Genomic DNA, 16,157 nt, shown 5'->3' on the forward strand with positions numbered 1-16,157 from the left:
CCAGTAAGGAGACACAACCCTGATCAGAAGCCAGTAACAGGTCATTGACCACTTTAACCAGTGCTGTCTCTGTGCTATGATGAGGCCTAAATCCTGATACATTTCATAAATGTTATTTCTATGCAGGTCTGAACATAACTGCTGTGCTACAGCCTTTTCTAGGATCTTGGAGATAAAGGGCAGGTTTGATATCGGTCTATAGTTAGACAGCTGACAGGGGTCGAGGTCCGGTTTTTTAATCAAGGGTTTGATAACTGCTAGCTTAAAATATGTAGGCACATAGCCAGCGCTTAGGGAAGAATTAATGATTTTTAGAAGGGGTTCAGTAGCTACTGGTAGCATCTGTTTAAGAAAAGACGTGGGTAAAGGATCTAGGATGCAGGTAGAAAGTTTTGAAGAGGAAATTAGCAAAAATAGATCAGGCTCTTGAAGTGGAGTGAAGCATTCTAAGCTCTGATCAGAAATAGCTATATTATCTAAAGAATTATCTAACAAATAATTTGTTTTTAAATGAATAGTCTGAATTTTTTGCCTGATATTATCAATTTTTTCATTGAAAAAATTCATGAAGTCATTGCTGTTAAATGTAGATGGTGTGCGCTTTTCTACAGTGGTTTTACTCCTAGTGCTAAATAAAAATTTAGGATTGTTTTTGTTATCTTCGATTAGGGCAGAAAGATACGCTGATCTAGCAGTACTAAGAGAATTTTTGTATCTCAGAAGGCTTTCCTTCCATGCTAACTGAAATACTGCTAATTTAGTTTGATGCCATTTACGTTCTTGTTTCCTAGCTGTCTAGGGTGTTCCGAAACATTGACTCCAGGTAATCAGTCACCTGGTCAAGTTCTGTGGGGTCAGAGGGTGAACCAATCATGCGAGATAATTCTGGGAGACTATCGGTAAATCTCTCTGCAGTAGCAGACGTAAATGTATGCTTCATACGGTAATGTGGCAATTCGAGCATCTCGTGTCTAAGATGCATTTTAAATGAAACTAGATCATGATCTGAGATAGCTTCCGACTGTGGAAGAGTGACTCTGTTTTCTATATTTAATCCGAATGTAAAAATGAGATCCAGAGTGTGACCTCCATTATGAGTGGGTCCTATTACATGTTGATTAACACCTAATGAATCTAAGATGGACACAACTGCTGTTCTCAGAGGGTCATAATGAATGTTGAAGTCTCCTACTATTAATGCTTTGTCTAAAGAAACAACAAGGTTTGAAGTAAAATCTCCAAATTCACTGAGGAATTCAGAGTATGGCCCTGGGGGTCTGTAAATAACAATTAGTGGAACTGACTCTGTGAACTTATTATTTGTAGCTGCATACATTAAGTTAGTATAAAGAACTTCAAATGTGTTGAATTGATGTATGGGTTTTTGTGTGGCGCCTAGTTTATTATCATGAATAACTGAATAACTGCACTCAGTAATCAAAAAACACTGTTTACATGAGATGTGCAATAGATAGAAGATGAATGTGATTGTGTGTGGGAAGAGCTGTCTTAACTTATTTTAGTATACCATTTCCATATCTATTTATTTATTTTATTTTTTTTTCTATACTAATTAGTACTTTTTTTTAATTGTTGAAGGTTTGAATGCATGTATGACTGCTGCACTTTTTGACTGGTTGACATTTTTTAAAATTTCGTTGTACATGCAACATGGTACAATGACAATAAACATCTATTCTATTCTATTCTATTCTATTCTATTCTATTCTATTCTATTCTATTCTATTCTATTCTATTCTATTGATGCTTTGCATAACAAGCACCACTAACTATAATAAGTATGAGGAATAATAATAGTGATGCTTTTCAAGCACCACTTATAATAAGTCTGTCGAATAGTAATAGTGACGCTTTGCGTAGCAAGTACCACTATTAATAAGTATGAGGAATAGTAATAGTGATGCTTTGCATAGCAAGCACCACTAATAAGTCCATCAAATAGTAATAGTGATACTTTGCATAGCAAGCACCACTAACTATAATAAGTATGAGGAATAATAATAGTGATGCTTTTCAAGCACCACTAATAAGTGTGTGTCTTGCTGACACTCAGGAGATGAAGATGAACATCTGAAGGGCTCTGGGTCTAGTGCCATGGCCAGGAATTGGTTGTCAAGACTCCCGTTTTGGGTGGACATTTCAATAGGAGCAGCTGAGCCTATGCTAATGCCCAGGCCTGAAAAGGAGGTGCTGTGGAGACATAAAGTTATACACAGTCAAATAAAGAGATACACAGTCACATATAACGTGAAAATAAAATTCAGCATCTTTAACTGGCATCCAGTTCTAATGAGTCTGAATGATAGACCAATAGTATCATCTATATCTTGTTTTTTGACTTATTACACAAAACACATATGCACACCTTTCACAGTCTGAATTGCAGGGGCTTTTGCCCTTATCCTCCAGAGGAAAGTGTGTGTCATATACATAGCATTGGATAGAGTCAGCCACAGTGTAACTAGTCTGGCCCTGCACACATGCCTCGATTTTGTCAATACTCAGCTGGGATTGCAGAAACAAGTGCAAATGACTGTCCGACAACAGAAGGGGCACCTTCAGCACTCTACAAAAAAACAAATAAAAAGGAAAAAAATTATTTCATAGTAATTTCATACCTTTGATTGAAAAGCAACCACAATAGTGAAGTGTAACATGATCTCTACAATGAAAAACAACTTACAGGAAATTGTTAAGAATTATACACTAAATGTGTGTAAATGAAGTGATTGCATTCCATCAGTGTGTAAGAACTGTGGCACATAATGTAATCAGAGTTTGTACAATTTGATCAACTTCAAACATACCCAGCAAAAGAATACACATGCTTAAATACATGACACAAAAATAAAATATCTATCCCAGGAGTATTCAACTGCTGTATTCAATTTTTAAAAAAAATTAAATGCAGACTATAAGCAAGTAAGGAACTATTAAGAGAACTCATTTATATGTACTGTAAGGAGGCAGGAAAAGAAAAGCTAAAGCTCCAAGGCCCTCCAGGAAATGACTACCCTACAGTTTAGGGCTGTGACTAGAAAGTACATTGCATTTCAGTGTGCCTTAGTTCCTACACATTGTTGTGTTATATGTCTAAAATACATAGAGCAAAATTGGAGGAAAATTAACATTGACTTCTAATGAATATTTAATTCTATAAAACAATCCCTGCAGATGTTTTAGAGATCTGTAGAGGTCAGAAAGGCAGTGAGTGTTGCATTTTAGTGGCTTTTTTGTTGTAACTAATGAATTGTATTTGTATTGTTGTAACTAATGAAAAATAATATTGTCTATGCAAAGCAGTGACCTGGATTTTTTTATTCACTTCTGATACATATTCATACATGTTCAATTAATTATTTAACACAGTGGGAGAAAAAAAAGCTACTATAGAGAGACAGACATTTGAATGGAATATTAAATGGAGTGTAGATTACAAGGGAAGAGAAGAGATGAAAAATTTAGTTGCTGGCACACATACGCTTCCAAAAACCTCTGCAGTCCCTCCATATGCTGGGCCACCTGCAATGTGTTGCTGAGGCTGAAGAAAAGGTTAGCAGAAGGAAGTTTTGGCAACTGGCTAAGGACACAAAGAAACAGCATAAACATGTGGAATAGATTTGGAAAAATACAGCATTTCTGTTGCATCCTTTTGTGAAAATGCTTTTGTGTTGCATCCCTGGAAAATCTGAGCTATGTACATGCTGTGGCATTAGGAAATTCAGGCCAAACAATTTATAGCAAAGAATATAATAAAGACAATTGTAAAAATGACATGTGGCATGTTTTAGGTATACAGTCTGGAATCAGGAACCAGTCTGGTCATTCTCCTCTGATCTCACTCATCATCAAGGTGTTTCAGTTTACAGACCCTATGCACACAGTATGCTTTTTGTTTCACGTTCCATTGTGTAAATTTAGAGACTGTATGTGTGAAATTTCCAGGAGATCAGCAGTTTGTGAAATACTTAAACCAGACCATCTGTTACCAACATTTATATTATAATCAATGTCAGATATCACAGTTCTTCCCAATTCTGTTGTTTAATGTGAACATCAAGTTCTTGAGCTAACAATGTCCTTATCCTAATATTATAGATTATATAAATATATTCATGCAACAGTGGACCCCCACATAAAACTCCCTTTACCAGTGAGCAAGCTGGTAATGTCCAAAATATTATGTACAAATCTCTGACAATAATCCCAACTATCCCCAGGAATTGCCTTTCTTTTTGGTCTTGGGTCTCAGGCAGGCCTCTATACTGTCTTATCAATTTGAGGATGCCCAAACAGGATGAAAAAGACTGTTTCTTTCTCAGGACATTGGTGTCAATATAATCTGATGGTGCTTGGTTAAACGTTGTATTAAAAAAAATGTGTCAAATTTGGCTTTTTCTGAACTTCACACAAAATTGGGCCAACCTGTAATCCTAAAAATTCATGACCACAGAGCTGTTCCAAGCACTATGGGACTCATGTCCAGCAGTTCCTGAACCTGCAGTTCCTGCCAAACCACATTTTTTTGTCTTAAGGCAGCTGGAGGGGGTAGTTGCATCACACCATTTCTGAACAATTCTCCATGTAACCTGGCAACCTGTTAGCTCTGGGATGGTGAGTAGTGGTCTGCACAAGGGGTCAGGCTAAATTTTACTACACTTTTTAGATTTAACTGTAGTTGCAGCTCCTCCCTTTTGGGTACAGCCAATGCCAGAGGCACAGGAACTGCCCCTCTCTCCCTGATTTCAGGAGATTGTTGGATGGTGGGAAATTTAAAATGCATTGACTTTATCTATTTGCTTGATCTCATAGTGTTGCCTGACTTCTCTAACTTGCCATGTGACAGTAAAGGGTCTTTGCTACATCACAAATAATTTAGTGATAGAAAAATTAATACTCTAGCTATCAGTGCAAACTCCAACTGATCCCTGCCATACATTCAGGACTGCCATTCTTGTGCTTGATACAAATTTTCCTTTCCAAGATGACTTAGAGAGAATGGGTAGAATGGGTAGACTGTTTTTAGGCGGTGTATTGTTCGGCAGTAGGTCTATGGCACAGTCTCCTGGTTGGTGATCTTGTGGCCATCTCCTTACTGAAGACTTCGATCAGATCATGGTGGGTGGAATATTAAATGTGTATGAGGACTTAAACAGAGGGGTTTCTCCAGATGTCATGCGGCATGGTAGGCTGAGGTCCCGCTGGAGGTAGTGAGTATAGCAGTGTGATGACCAGTGGGTGATTTCCCTCTCCAGCCAGGATATTTGGGGATTGTGGACATGGAGTCAGGGGAATCCAAGGATGATTTGGGTTACAGAAGAGGAGATCACGAACAGCACTAGGCTCTCCACATGAAATAGGCCCACTTCGAAGGTTACTGGTGTCAAGGGACAAAATCTTATCTTATTTTACGTGTACTCCTTTGTATACTTCCTGGCATGCAATACATTTCTGCTCAATCAGGAGTGTCTTGTGTCATGTCAAAGATTTAGATCAGTGTTCCTGCTTCTATGAGGGAATAAAAAACCTGGAAATGCCCGGATTTCCTGAAGTCACAGCAACTTTCCTTGCTTTTCAAAGCTCTACCATCTATACCTTTATCTTTCTGAAAACACAAATATACACACACACACAGTTTGACTTGCAGTAACAAGACACAGGTGAGAATCATCAAAATTTACCTGTTGATTTATCCCATCTCCTCTCCGTCCATGGCTGATTCTCAACCATGCCATCTATACCACAGATTGGAGAAGTGTAAAGAAGAGTATAGAAAGGAAGGAACTTCTCAACTCCAATATACTGTGGTAGACAACTAAAATAACCACAACACTGTAATTTCTAAATATTTATGGACTGTCTGTGTATATAATTTATATACGCACAGTTTAAATAGAGTATATATACAGAGGTGGTAAAAGTTTTCAGTGAAACAGAATTGACATCAGTCCTTCATCAGTTGTGTAAGCAAAGCCCTTCTGATTCTGAAATGAAAATGTTTATACAGTATATACTATATATTTTCCAATTCTGCCTAGCTCACAATAAAGCTAATGAATTGTTAGCCAGGTAAATGCTATCTAGCAACTTAACAACTGATGCTGCAAGTAGCAACTGATACATTTAAAATGTAAATCAGTAACTACATATTATATTTCTGGCATATCTGGCACCTTACCTGTCTCTTTGTTCAACTGAAGCTCATACATGCTTGGCTGTATCTGACTAATATTGATTACTGTATCTTGTCAGTGCAAAATACTGCTTCCTTGTCTTGGGGGATGCATGTAGGGTTAAGATGTTCCAAAATGCATAGTTATAGCATTCTTCATAGGCATAAAGTATAGTCATGTTTCTGACATTTTTTGTCTCTCTCCTTGTTGTGATGAAGAAATTGTTGTGATGTACCTCATAAGGGATTTCCAGCTTGAAAAGTGCTGAAACGTGTGCAAACCAAGGGGTCTACCATGGTCACCACTGTGATGACCAGGAGACAAATTTTACCAACCAGGTCACTTAAAGGCTTATAAGTATCCATGTCAATGTCTTCAGGTGCATATGGCTGTCTCACCATCCTTGAGACATGGTGCTATCTGTGCTCCTTACCATGTGGGATTTGTACATTTAAAGCACACATTCTTTAATAAACAAAAAACAGCAAATGCTTGTGGCACAAGAGGAATGAGACACTTCAGAATGTGCTGAAAAATAATCAACATCTTTGCTGTAATTTATTCCTTACTTATTTAGTGTGGTTGCATGCTTTTATTTTAAAAAGAAAAACATCCCTGAAGCATTCAAATGCACAGGTTTGTTCGCTGGACCCCAAAACATGGTTAAACATTAGAGATTGACACTCAGTAAAAGGTTAAGACTCAGACAATGTAGCTTGTGATTCAAGTTCAGATTAGCTTACAACCAGTTAAGCAGCTGACTGGCTAATAAGGCTGCATCAGAAATAACTCATTTTTGCATATTCTGTTTTAGTAGGGGTAAGTCTGTAAGTGATATGTTATTTTAATGGTTATCTGACTATTCAAAGTTTAATAATAATTAATATTACATATTGAAATTACATTCTTAAGAGAAAGTGCAAACCATAAACAGCATACCACATGGACAGCAGAAAAAATATTTAGTTAAATGTTAATTAGTGCTATACAGAAGGTCCACTCACAGCAATGTTATAAGGACAAGGGTAGTCTGTATTTTCACAATGGGTGTGGCTGCTTATTTGAGTAGATTGAACTTGACCCCAAGAAATATGAAACAGAGTTAATGTAGATGGATGGTGTTTGGCCTTACATGGAGACAGATCTCGTAGTCGATACATGTGTGCCAGAAATCTTCTTTGTGAAGCTGTGGATCCCGCACCAATACACTTACAAATTCCTGTAACACATTTACAGAAGGAATAACAGAGTTTTGTGTGTTTATAAAGAAAGTTGGTGAGTATGTATTTTATAATATCCAAAGAGTCAATTAAATGGTTGAAGTATTATTTAGCATAAATCAAATTAGCCACCCCATCCCCCTCTACTCCCTTAAAAAAATGTGTGAGAATTTATGATCCACCAGAAGGCAATGTAGTTGTTTTTAGACTGAATTTGTCAGTTTGGTTTTAAATAAATAAATAAATTAATTAATTATTAATAATTATTATTAATAATAATAATAATAATAATAATAATAATAATAACAATAATAAAACATTAGTCATCTGAATAGATATTCTTTGGTAAATAATTGAAAATTAAAGACAGTGTAAACTTAAATAACTTTGGTTAATTTAACATTGATAATTGTAAGGACTTAATAGTAGTTTTGCCTGAAATGCCATGAATGGTAAACTATACACCCAAAAGACTGTGGACACCTCCTTTTGAGGGAACTCAGTGCTGCATCATGATCTGATGCTATGGGAATGCCTTTCACAGAATTGATGTCTGAAGCTTATGACCACACACCAAGATTGTTGGCTAAAAACAGGGGTCAGGTGATGCAGCGATGCATGTCAGCAAGATCATAAAAAGGCATCCATGTCAAGTAATCCCTAGCTTCTTTGTCTTCAGGAAGCCTTTGGTCTGTCCATGTGAATTGTATGTCTATTTTGTCATCTGTCCCACTCATTTATATAGAACCACTTGCTTTTTGCAAGGGAGTTTGCCGCATACATTGCGAGAGTTTTTCTCTTAAGAAACTCCACTCTGGCTTGGATTAATTTTCAAGCCAGGTGCCTGCTCCAGTGGCTTGAGCTCCACGTCTTCTGAGGCAGTGCATGGGCTTTGATCACAAGGTTCACAGTTGGATTTGACAGAAATGGAGCCTGAGATGGGGAATCCCCTTTCTCGCATCCTCTCCTCAGAAGCTTGCTCCACAATTTCTTCTGAGTGAAATAATGACCTAATGTTGTCTGCATCGGGCTCCAAGGAACTTGATATCAGCAACAAGGGTTGCGGCTGAGCAGCTCTTCAGTCAAACCGCATTGCCCTCAAAACCATGCAGGACAACCTCTGCTCTCATAGACAAAGTCTACATGGCAGAAGTCCAGGCTGGAATGTCTCTGCACACCATGGTGGTCTTGCTGGCCTACCAAACTGACCTACTGAGGGAGTGGAATAGCATTAAGGGATTAAACCCTGAGGTGCTAGCTGAATGCTGCTGAACCATGGAGTTTGCGCTCCCTGCCACCAAGCTAACAGTCTAGTGCCATTGGCTGTTCCATGGCTGCCATTGTCCAGGAAGTGATGGTTTAACCCCCATCAGAGCCCTAATCTCAACATCATCAAGTCTGTCTGTGATTACATGAAGATACATAATGATTTTTGGCAGAAGATCCATCGACAGAAGATTTGTGGTTAGTTCTCAAAGATGTTTGAAACAACCTACCTGCAGAGTTTCTTCAAGAACTGTGTGCAAGTGTACCTAGAAGAACTGATTCTAGGTACACTGAGATGTATTGCGAGGCAAAAGCTGGTCACACCAAATAATTATTTGATTTGAATCTCTCAGTTACTTTGCAATTGGTAAATTATTAAGAAAAAAAAACAATTAACACATTCATATTTTTGAAAGCATTCTTACTTAACAGCATTTTTCACACCTGCCTAAAACATTTGCACAGTACTGTAAATATATTTTAATTTTTACCAAGGGCAGGATTAGCAGATAATACAAACAGCACAGTTCACCAATATACTTTGCCACATGATTTTAGGTATTATTAGGTTTAAGTATTATTTGTTAGGTATTATTAATTTAGGGATTATTAATTGATTACAGATATTGTTTTTAGGTATTGAGACCAAAACAATTTGTTTGGAATTTACAAAGTAAAATTCTCTTTCAAAACTATATTTGTAATATAGTTATATTTGTAATTTGTATTTATATTTGTAAATTTGTAATAGATAGATAGATATTTATATTTGTACATTTGTAATACATTTGTCAAGCAAATGATTAGAGTCTTTATATTAATCTATGAATATTGCATGTTTGCACAGAATTGAACTATTCCAAGCATGTAACCAAGATGACAAGTGGCAACTCTCCAAAACAAAGACACAAACTGTTGACACTGTATAACATAGAAAACAACATTTAATAAACATAATTGTTTCTTGAATTCTAATAACATTTTAAGAATAGGACCATATGAATTAAAAATGATCTACTGAAATGACAATTTAAAAGTGTACTTAGAAGAAATCAAAAGTACCTTCTTCAAAAGAGAGTCCTCCATTTCAGAGATGTCACTGGAAAAGACAAAGAAATGCTATTTATTATGAGAAGGAATGTGATTCAGCATTCAGCACTAAGTTTACAACAAGCACAACGTTTTTAATGAGAATTGGAAACATATTAAAGAGGATTAGAAATTAAGCTCTTAATACATTGGAGTAGACAGAAAAGCTGCATGGTGATGCAGAAGGCCTCCTGATCCATTGTTTTTGCTTTAATAAAATTTGTATTGTTTAAAATGTATTATATATTACTTCATTTAAAGGTGGATTTGGATCTAGGGCATCTGCTTGTTATCAGTCAGGCATCAGGTTGACAGTTTCAGTTCTCAGTCTTCATCAGTTTTTCGAGTTTTTGCATATAGCCAAAGGACAATATGAGAGCTGTAGAAATAACATACATTATTGAGACAAACTGAGGCATTGTAAAGATGGAAGATTTTGCTCCTAACTTTCACTAAATTCCTATACAAATGCAACTTTGGCATCTCTTCATCATCATATGACTAATCTGTTACTAATTCCCATCTACAGCCAAATGTGTGTATTATTTGTAATGCTGAGTCATATAGAGATACTGCTTGAAATTGCCTAAAATTACAGTATGTGATGGCAAGACCAATGAAGTCTTCCATATGAAGAAGAAGAAGTTCATGAATTGTTGGATCTACTAAGCCAACACAACTAAAATATTAAAGTTTATGGTTGGTTATTATGTTTATTGAATATATAAAATGTAAACGTTATTATTATTATTATTATTATTATTATTATTATTATTATTATTATTATTTATTTATTTATTTATTTATTTATTTATTTATTTATTTATTTATTTATTTATTTTACAATGGTTAAACTATCAAGCAGTTGCTGTGTGGCTGAGGTATTATGTTGTTGCTAGGGTGGTGTTAGGTGATTGCTAAGGTATTCCAAATGGCTGCACAGCTGTTGCTACATCAGCATTATACTACAGTAATCCCTTGTTTATCGCGCGGGTTACGTTCCAAACCCACCCGCGATAAACGAAATTATACAATACACGGACACCACCCCCAAATGCTTTTGTTTGTTGTTTAAACCGTATAGTACCCTCCTACACTCTTTAAACACACATTTGCAAGCATATAGCGAGATTTATATTGGTAAAATCGTAGAAATATCACATTTATAATGTGTATGTGTACTGTGTGTATGTATGTTCCTTGCCAGAAGCCTTAGAAGGTGCAGGGCGTTTGGGCGACATAATAGGGCTCGCAGAAAAACCGTAAAAAAAAAAAGACAAAAGGCGTATACAGAACAAAACGTGAAGAACTGGGATGCTGTAGAATTCTGCTTCCCTTTCCCCAACTGCACGCATAGCCAGCAGCCAATCACAATCTGTATTGCAATTCTACGTGGTGATGTTTTTCCAGTTGTTTGCTAGGTGGTTGCTAGTGTGTTGATAGGTGGTTGCCTAGTAAGTAATTGTAAGTGGTTTCTACCGAGACAGCAGATGACTCCAATCGGGATGTACGTTTCATCTGACAGATCTATGTAGAAAGTTTACTGATTGTCAGAACTATTACAGGTACACTAGCAGCCAAAATGTAAGTGGTAACAGATTTTTTACTCTTTTTCAGAGAGAGAAAGAAAGAAAATGCTAGTTCAGGTGCCTTTCTAAATCTGCTGCATCTTGCAGCCTGTGGGTTAAGAGACAATTGATCCTAACTAACAGAATGGGTTCTTGTCATTTTAGTGCGATTATTTTTTTAGTGCGCTAATTAAATTTGTTAATTTTGTTAAATTAATTTTAAAAAATTAAATTTTTTTAATTAGTGTGGATGTTTTTTTTTGCATTCTAAACTAAATTAACAAGGCTAAAGATGAAAGTAGACAGTGTATGGTCAGGCTTGGGGAACAATGCACACCCTGTTGGAAGATATCCATGATAGCCATCCCTCATGAAAGAAATATATAACTAAGCTAAGTTAAAAAAAAATAGAGAGACAAGGCATTTCCAAGTGGTCTGAGAATGTTTCGTTTGTTGATTTGTTTGTTGCCCTAAAAAAAACTGTTAACAGTTAACAGAGTACTCAGTTTCTGTATGGCAAACATAGATTTAGAGTGTTTGAAGCGGTTGCTTCAGACAGTTATACAAATGTTTTTCTAACCAGATTGCAGAAATAGCAACAGTTACAGCTGCCATATGGGCCTCAAGATGTTTCTGCATGGTTAAAGACAAGCGCATATTCAAGAAATCTTGACAGCTAACAAAATTATGAACGCAACACTTTTGTTTTTGCCCCTATTTTTCATGAGCTGAACTCAAAGATCTCTAAGACTTTTTCTATGTACACAAAAGGCCTAAAACTAGTCAGTATGTGGTGTGACCACCATTTGCCTCACGCAGTGCAACACATCTCCTTAGCATAGAGTTGATCAGGTTGTTGATTGTGGCCTGTGGAATGTTGGTCCACTCCTCTTCAATGGCTGTGTGAAGTTGCTGGATATTGGCAGGAACTGAAACACACTGTCGTATACACCGATCCAGAGCATCCCAAACATGCTCAATGGGTGACATGTCCAGTGAGTATGCTGGCCATGCAAGAACTGGGATGTTTTCAGCTTCCAGGAATTGTGTTCAGATCCTTGCAACATGGGGCCATGCATTATCATGCTGCAACATGAGGTGATGGTTGTGGATGAATGGCACAACAATGGTCCTGGGCTGGTGTGGTTACACGTGGTCTGCGGTTGTAAGGCCGGTTGGATGTACTGCCAAATTCTCTGAAACGCCTTTGGAGACAGCTTATGGTAGAGAAATGAACATTCAATTCACGGGCAACAGCTCTGGTGGACATTCCTGCAGTCATCATGCCAACTGCACGCTCCCTCAAAACTTGCGACATCTGTGGCATTGTGCTGTGTGATAAAACTGCACATTTTAGAGTGACCTTTTATTGCGGTCAGCCTAAGGCACACCTGTGCAATAATCATGCTGTCTAATCAGCATCTTGATATGCCACGCCTGTGAGGTGGATGAATTATCTCGGCAAAGGAGAAGTGCTCACTAACACAGATTTAGACAGATTTGTGAACAATATTTGAGAGAAATAGGCCTTTTGTGTACATAGAAAAAGTCTTAGATCTTTGAGTTCAGCTCATGAAAAATGGGGCAAAAACAAAAGTGTTGCGTTTATAATTTTGTTCAGTGTATTTGTGAAGCTTCTCAGTTAGTAATGATGAAATTTCACTTTTAGTGGCCTTATACAGACAAGAAAAGTGCCATTGGACATGTTTCAGGTACGAGAAAAAACTATTTGGTGGTAGTATCAAGTAATGGCCTAGAATAACACACATAAGTTTACACAGTCAAGTTTGTTTAGTGGAGGTAAATGTACAGGAAAATGTGTACATTAAGTGAATTAATCAAAAGAGGAGATTCTCCTACAACCTCATTTCTAAATCAAGCAATACCAAATGGTTTCATGACCCTTAGTTTGGGAACTCCCTATGTAGCACATACATTGGCAAGTTTAGTGGCCACAGTAACTGTCTAACCATCAACCCCATTGTTTAGTGGTTGAACAATGTTTAACGACCAAGTTCCATTCTATATAAAGGTGGGAAGGGAATTAACCAGATTAATTAAAGCACATTAATAGTGCTTGCATATAATCACTTTCATGTCATTTCTCAGTTAGCACAAATACACTGAATAATTTATGATGAGATGTCCAATAAAAAATCCTAAATTCCAAAAATCTTTTAGTGTTCACAGATCATTTAAAACATGCACTTCAACACATCATGTTGAAATGGTTGGGAGTTGTTACTCATACTGCATCATTAAAGCACCATTCAGGTTTACAGCTTGTCTGATGCAAGTCATAGATACAATTACATGACATTTTTAAGAAGCATATTTGAGCAGGTAAGAAGACTATGACTGCTGTGGGAGTAATTTTGAATGGTTTGGAGTGTGCAAAGTGTATTTGAATGTTGTAGAGTGTTTAAGGTGTATTTGAATGCACTCTTGCTTTTGTGTATGTATAAAACAATAAGAATCAGAGGACAGCATGATTGGGTTGTCAGGCACCACCTCAGTTTATTGACCGCCTCTATTTACAGGTTTAACAATGTAGGGTTTAACATGACATGCGGGATGAGAGGTTTGGGTACGCTTGTTAACTTTGTACCGAGATTGCACGGCCTGTGTAGAGTGAGTAATAGTGGGAGTAACATCAGTTTGGCAGGCCTTTTCCGCAGTAGATGAAACTTGGACTGAAGCATCAATCCTGGTATGGCCGGCGTTGTAGCTGTGCCCCGTATCATCGTGCCCAGCTATAGGCGTATTGGTACCTTGAGGAGACAAGAGCTGGGCTTGGAGCAGGTGCACAGCGCGGTGTAGGGAGTCAGGGGTTAAAGGAGATAGGGCTGTAAGTACATGAAAGAAAACGCAATTAAAACTACAGGCTAGTGCAAATGTAAAATAAAACAGGAATAAATTAAAATTAAGCAACAAAAGACAGAGCAGTGGCCCTGGAACTTACCCATGCTGTCTTCGGAGGTCAAAATGACCTGTTTGATGAAAACAAGCTGGAAAAGCCCCACTGATAAGCACACAGATGCCCATTATTTTTATTTGACTGACCTCAAAAGTCCAATTATAATGGAATGTGAAAAAGTTCAAAAGTAAAAGATAATGGTGTCCAGAAGAACCTGATATTCTAAAAAGAAAATGGGAGGAACTTTCCCAGCAAAGAGGCTTTGGTTTGAATATTATGAAAAGATAAGAGAAAAAGAATAAAAAGATGATGTTTTGTGATGTTATTTCAGAGGTTTTTGGGATGTTCATTCGTGAGCACCTCAATTCTTGTAACCAGTGCTGATTGTAAATAAAATCTTGTATCTGCATTCATCCAGTCTGCATGATTTGTCTCTTTAGTTAGAGTCTTGCTCAACTGAGCTGTCGGGTCAATGTGGAAATTAGAGTCAGATAATAGTGAAGTATTAATTGAGTAGTATTAAACAGAGCATTATATTATCAGACAAAAATATTTTCCACACTGCCTTAACTCAATTTCAAGTCTTGCTTATGCTTGCAGTCAGGGGAATTAAAACTACAAGAAAATTCTGAAAGGTGAAGGAGGAAAAACATTCTGTATTAAAATGTTTTATTTTAACATTAATTGTGTTGCTCTTGACCCTGTTCTTCCATGGTTGGGCTGCTGTATTTCTTTAGTTGCTTGACTTATGTGTCTGTTCAGGGTTCTGTTTTCTCCAGGATGGTCTCTCAGTTAATTGGTGGTGTGGGAAAACTTTTTGAAACATTTGCTTTCCATGCACCTAATCATTAAGTACATTTGATTTTAATCAGTAAGGGAAGGTTAATGCTAATTCTAATTCTAATTCTGATTCAAGTAAGTTTGAATGCTCTCCTTTAGTCTTTAAGACAAATCTATTTAATCATTAAACTTAATCAAATGATGATTTTAAGGTAATATAACTAAGTTACTTCGATCATTTTTTCAATGTTCAATGTTTCATTCAATGTTGCCTGTCTAATTATCGTGTCTAATCTACGGGTTATCTGATTATCTAATAATCCATTCAGTATTAAGCACCTTTCATAATCATTAGTCAACAGTTAAATGTATGATAAATAGATAAAATTAGCACAAACGTAGTCATAGAATTTGAGTAGGGAACCAGTTGGTTCGTTATAGAGGGAAAGAATTATATAAAATCACAAAAATAGAGATGAGCAAAACTGGCTGAATCATCGTCAGTGGGTTATTTTCTGGCTTTGGCGTAAACATCACAAGGGCATAGGCTAGCACATCGTACCATATCATGGTGTTGGCTCCACTGAGACAGAGAAAGCATGTTGACGAAGTTCAGAATCCTTGGGCTTAGGGGCGAGAACACCATAACAGTCTTATTTGACCCGACTCTGACTCGAGTGTTTATTTTAGAAAAATTAAAGTTAAAACTACCTTTATATAATGTAAAGGTGTTATATTGCGTCTTATTATCTTATGCAAATAAAAAGTAGCTTACCGTAGTAAGTGGAAAGTTGGTAAAACTCCTTGTGGCATAAGTAAGAACAAAACAATAGGTACCGAGACGGGAGAGGTTTGGAGAAGATGTTATTGAAACGCCAGGAGAAACGAGCAAAATATTATTGTAGTGGCTGATGTTAATGAAAACATAGAGAGAAAACGCTGAATAGGTGTAATGGAAATATACAGACTTAAAAACATGAAGCAATGGAAGATTTAGAGAATTAAATTAAACTAGATTAAAATAAACTGGAATCCTAGCCTAAATACATAAATAATAAAATACGTAAATGACTAAATAAATACGTTAAATGTAAACTAGGTTAGTTAACCTAAATTAAAAAAC

General features: G+C 36.7%; 1 protein-coding gene across 1 annotated transcript; it reads right to left on the minus strand.

Annotated features, from left to right (window-relative positions):
* Window positions 1-1,189: 1,189 nt before the first annotated feature.
* Window positions 1,190-11,976, minus strand: LOC131345342 (sorting nexin-10A-like). Its single transcript, XM_058378189.1, has 6 exons — window positions 11,918-11,976; window positions 9,743-9,779; window positions 7,327-7,413; window positions 3,503-3,714; window positions 2,387-2,587; window positions 1,190-2,211 (listed from the first exon to the last, which is right to left on the minus strand). The coding sequence occupies exons 1-6, from the start codon at window positions 11,974-11,976 to the stop codon at window positions 1,998-2,000; spliced, it is 810 nt and encodes a 269-aa protein (XP_058234172.1). The 3' UTR covers window positions 1,190-1,997.
* Window positions 11,977-16,157: the final 4,181 nt, after the last annotated feature.

This window comes from Hemibagrus wyckioides, linkage group LG24 (assembly GCF_019097595.1).
Source record: "Hemibagrus wyckioides isolate EC202008001 linkage group LG24, SWU_Hwy_1.0, whole genome shotgun sequence".
Taxonomy (NCBI): Eukaryota; Metazoa; Chordata; class Actinopteri; order Siluriformes; family Bagridae; genus Hemibagrus; species Hemibagrus wyckioides.

Bases quoted from the DNA above. Each gene is read 5' to 3' on its own strand.
- LOC131345342 (XM_058378189.1), bottom strand. From the start codon at position 11,976: ATGCAGAAACATCTTGAGGCCCATATGGCAGCTGTAACTGTTGCTATT. The intron at 7,414-9,742 runs GTACTTTTGATT...AATGTGTTACAG, and splicing joins AGGACTCTCTTTTGAAGAAG to GAATTTGTAAGTGTATTGGT. The intron at 3,715-7,326 runs GTAAGGCCAAAC...GCATGTACATAG, and splicing joins ACTACGAGATCTGTCTCCAT to CTCAGATTTTCCAGGGATGC.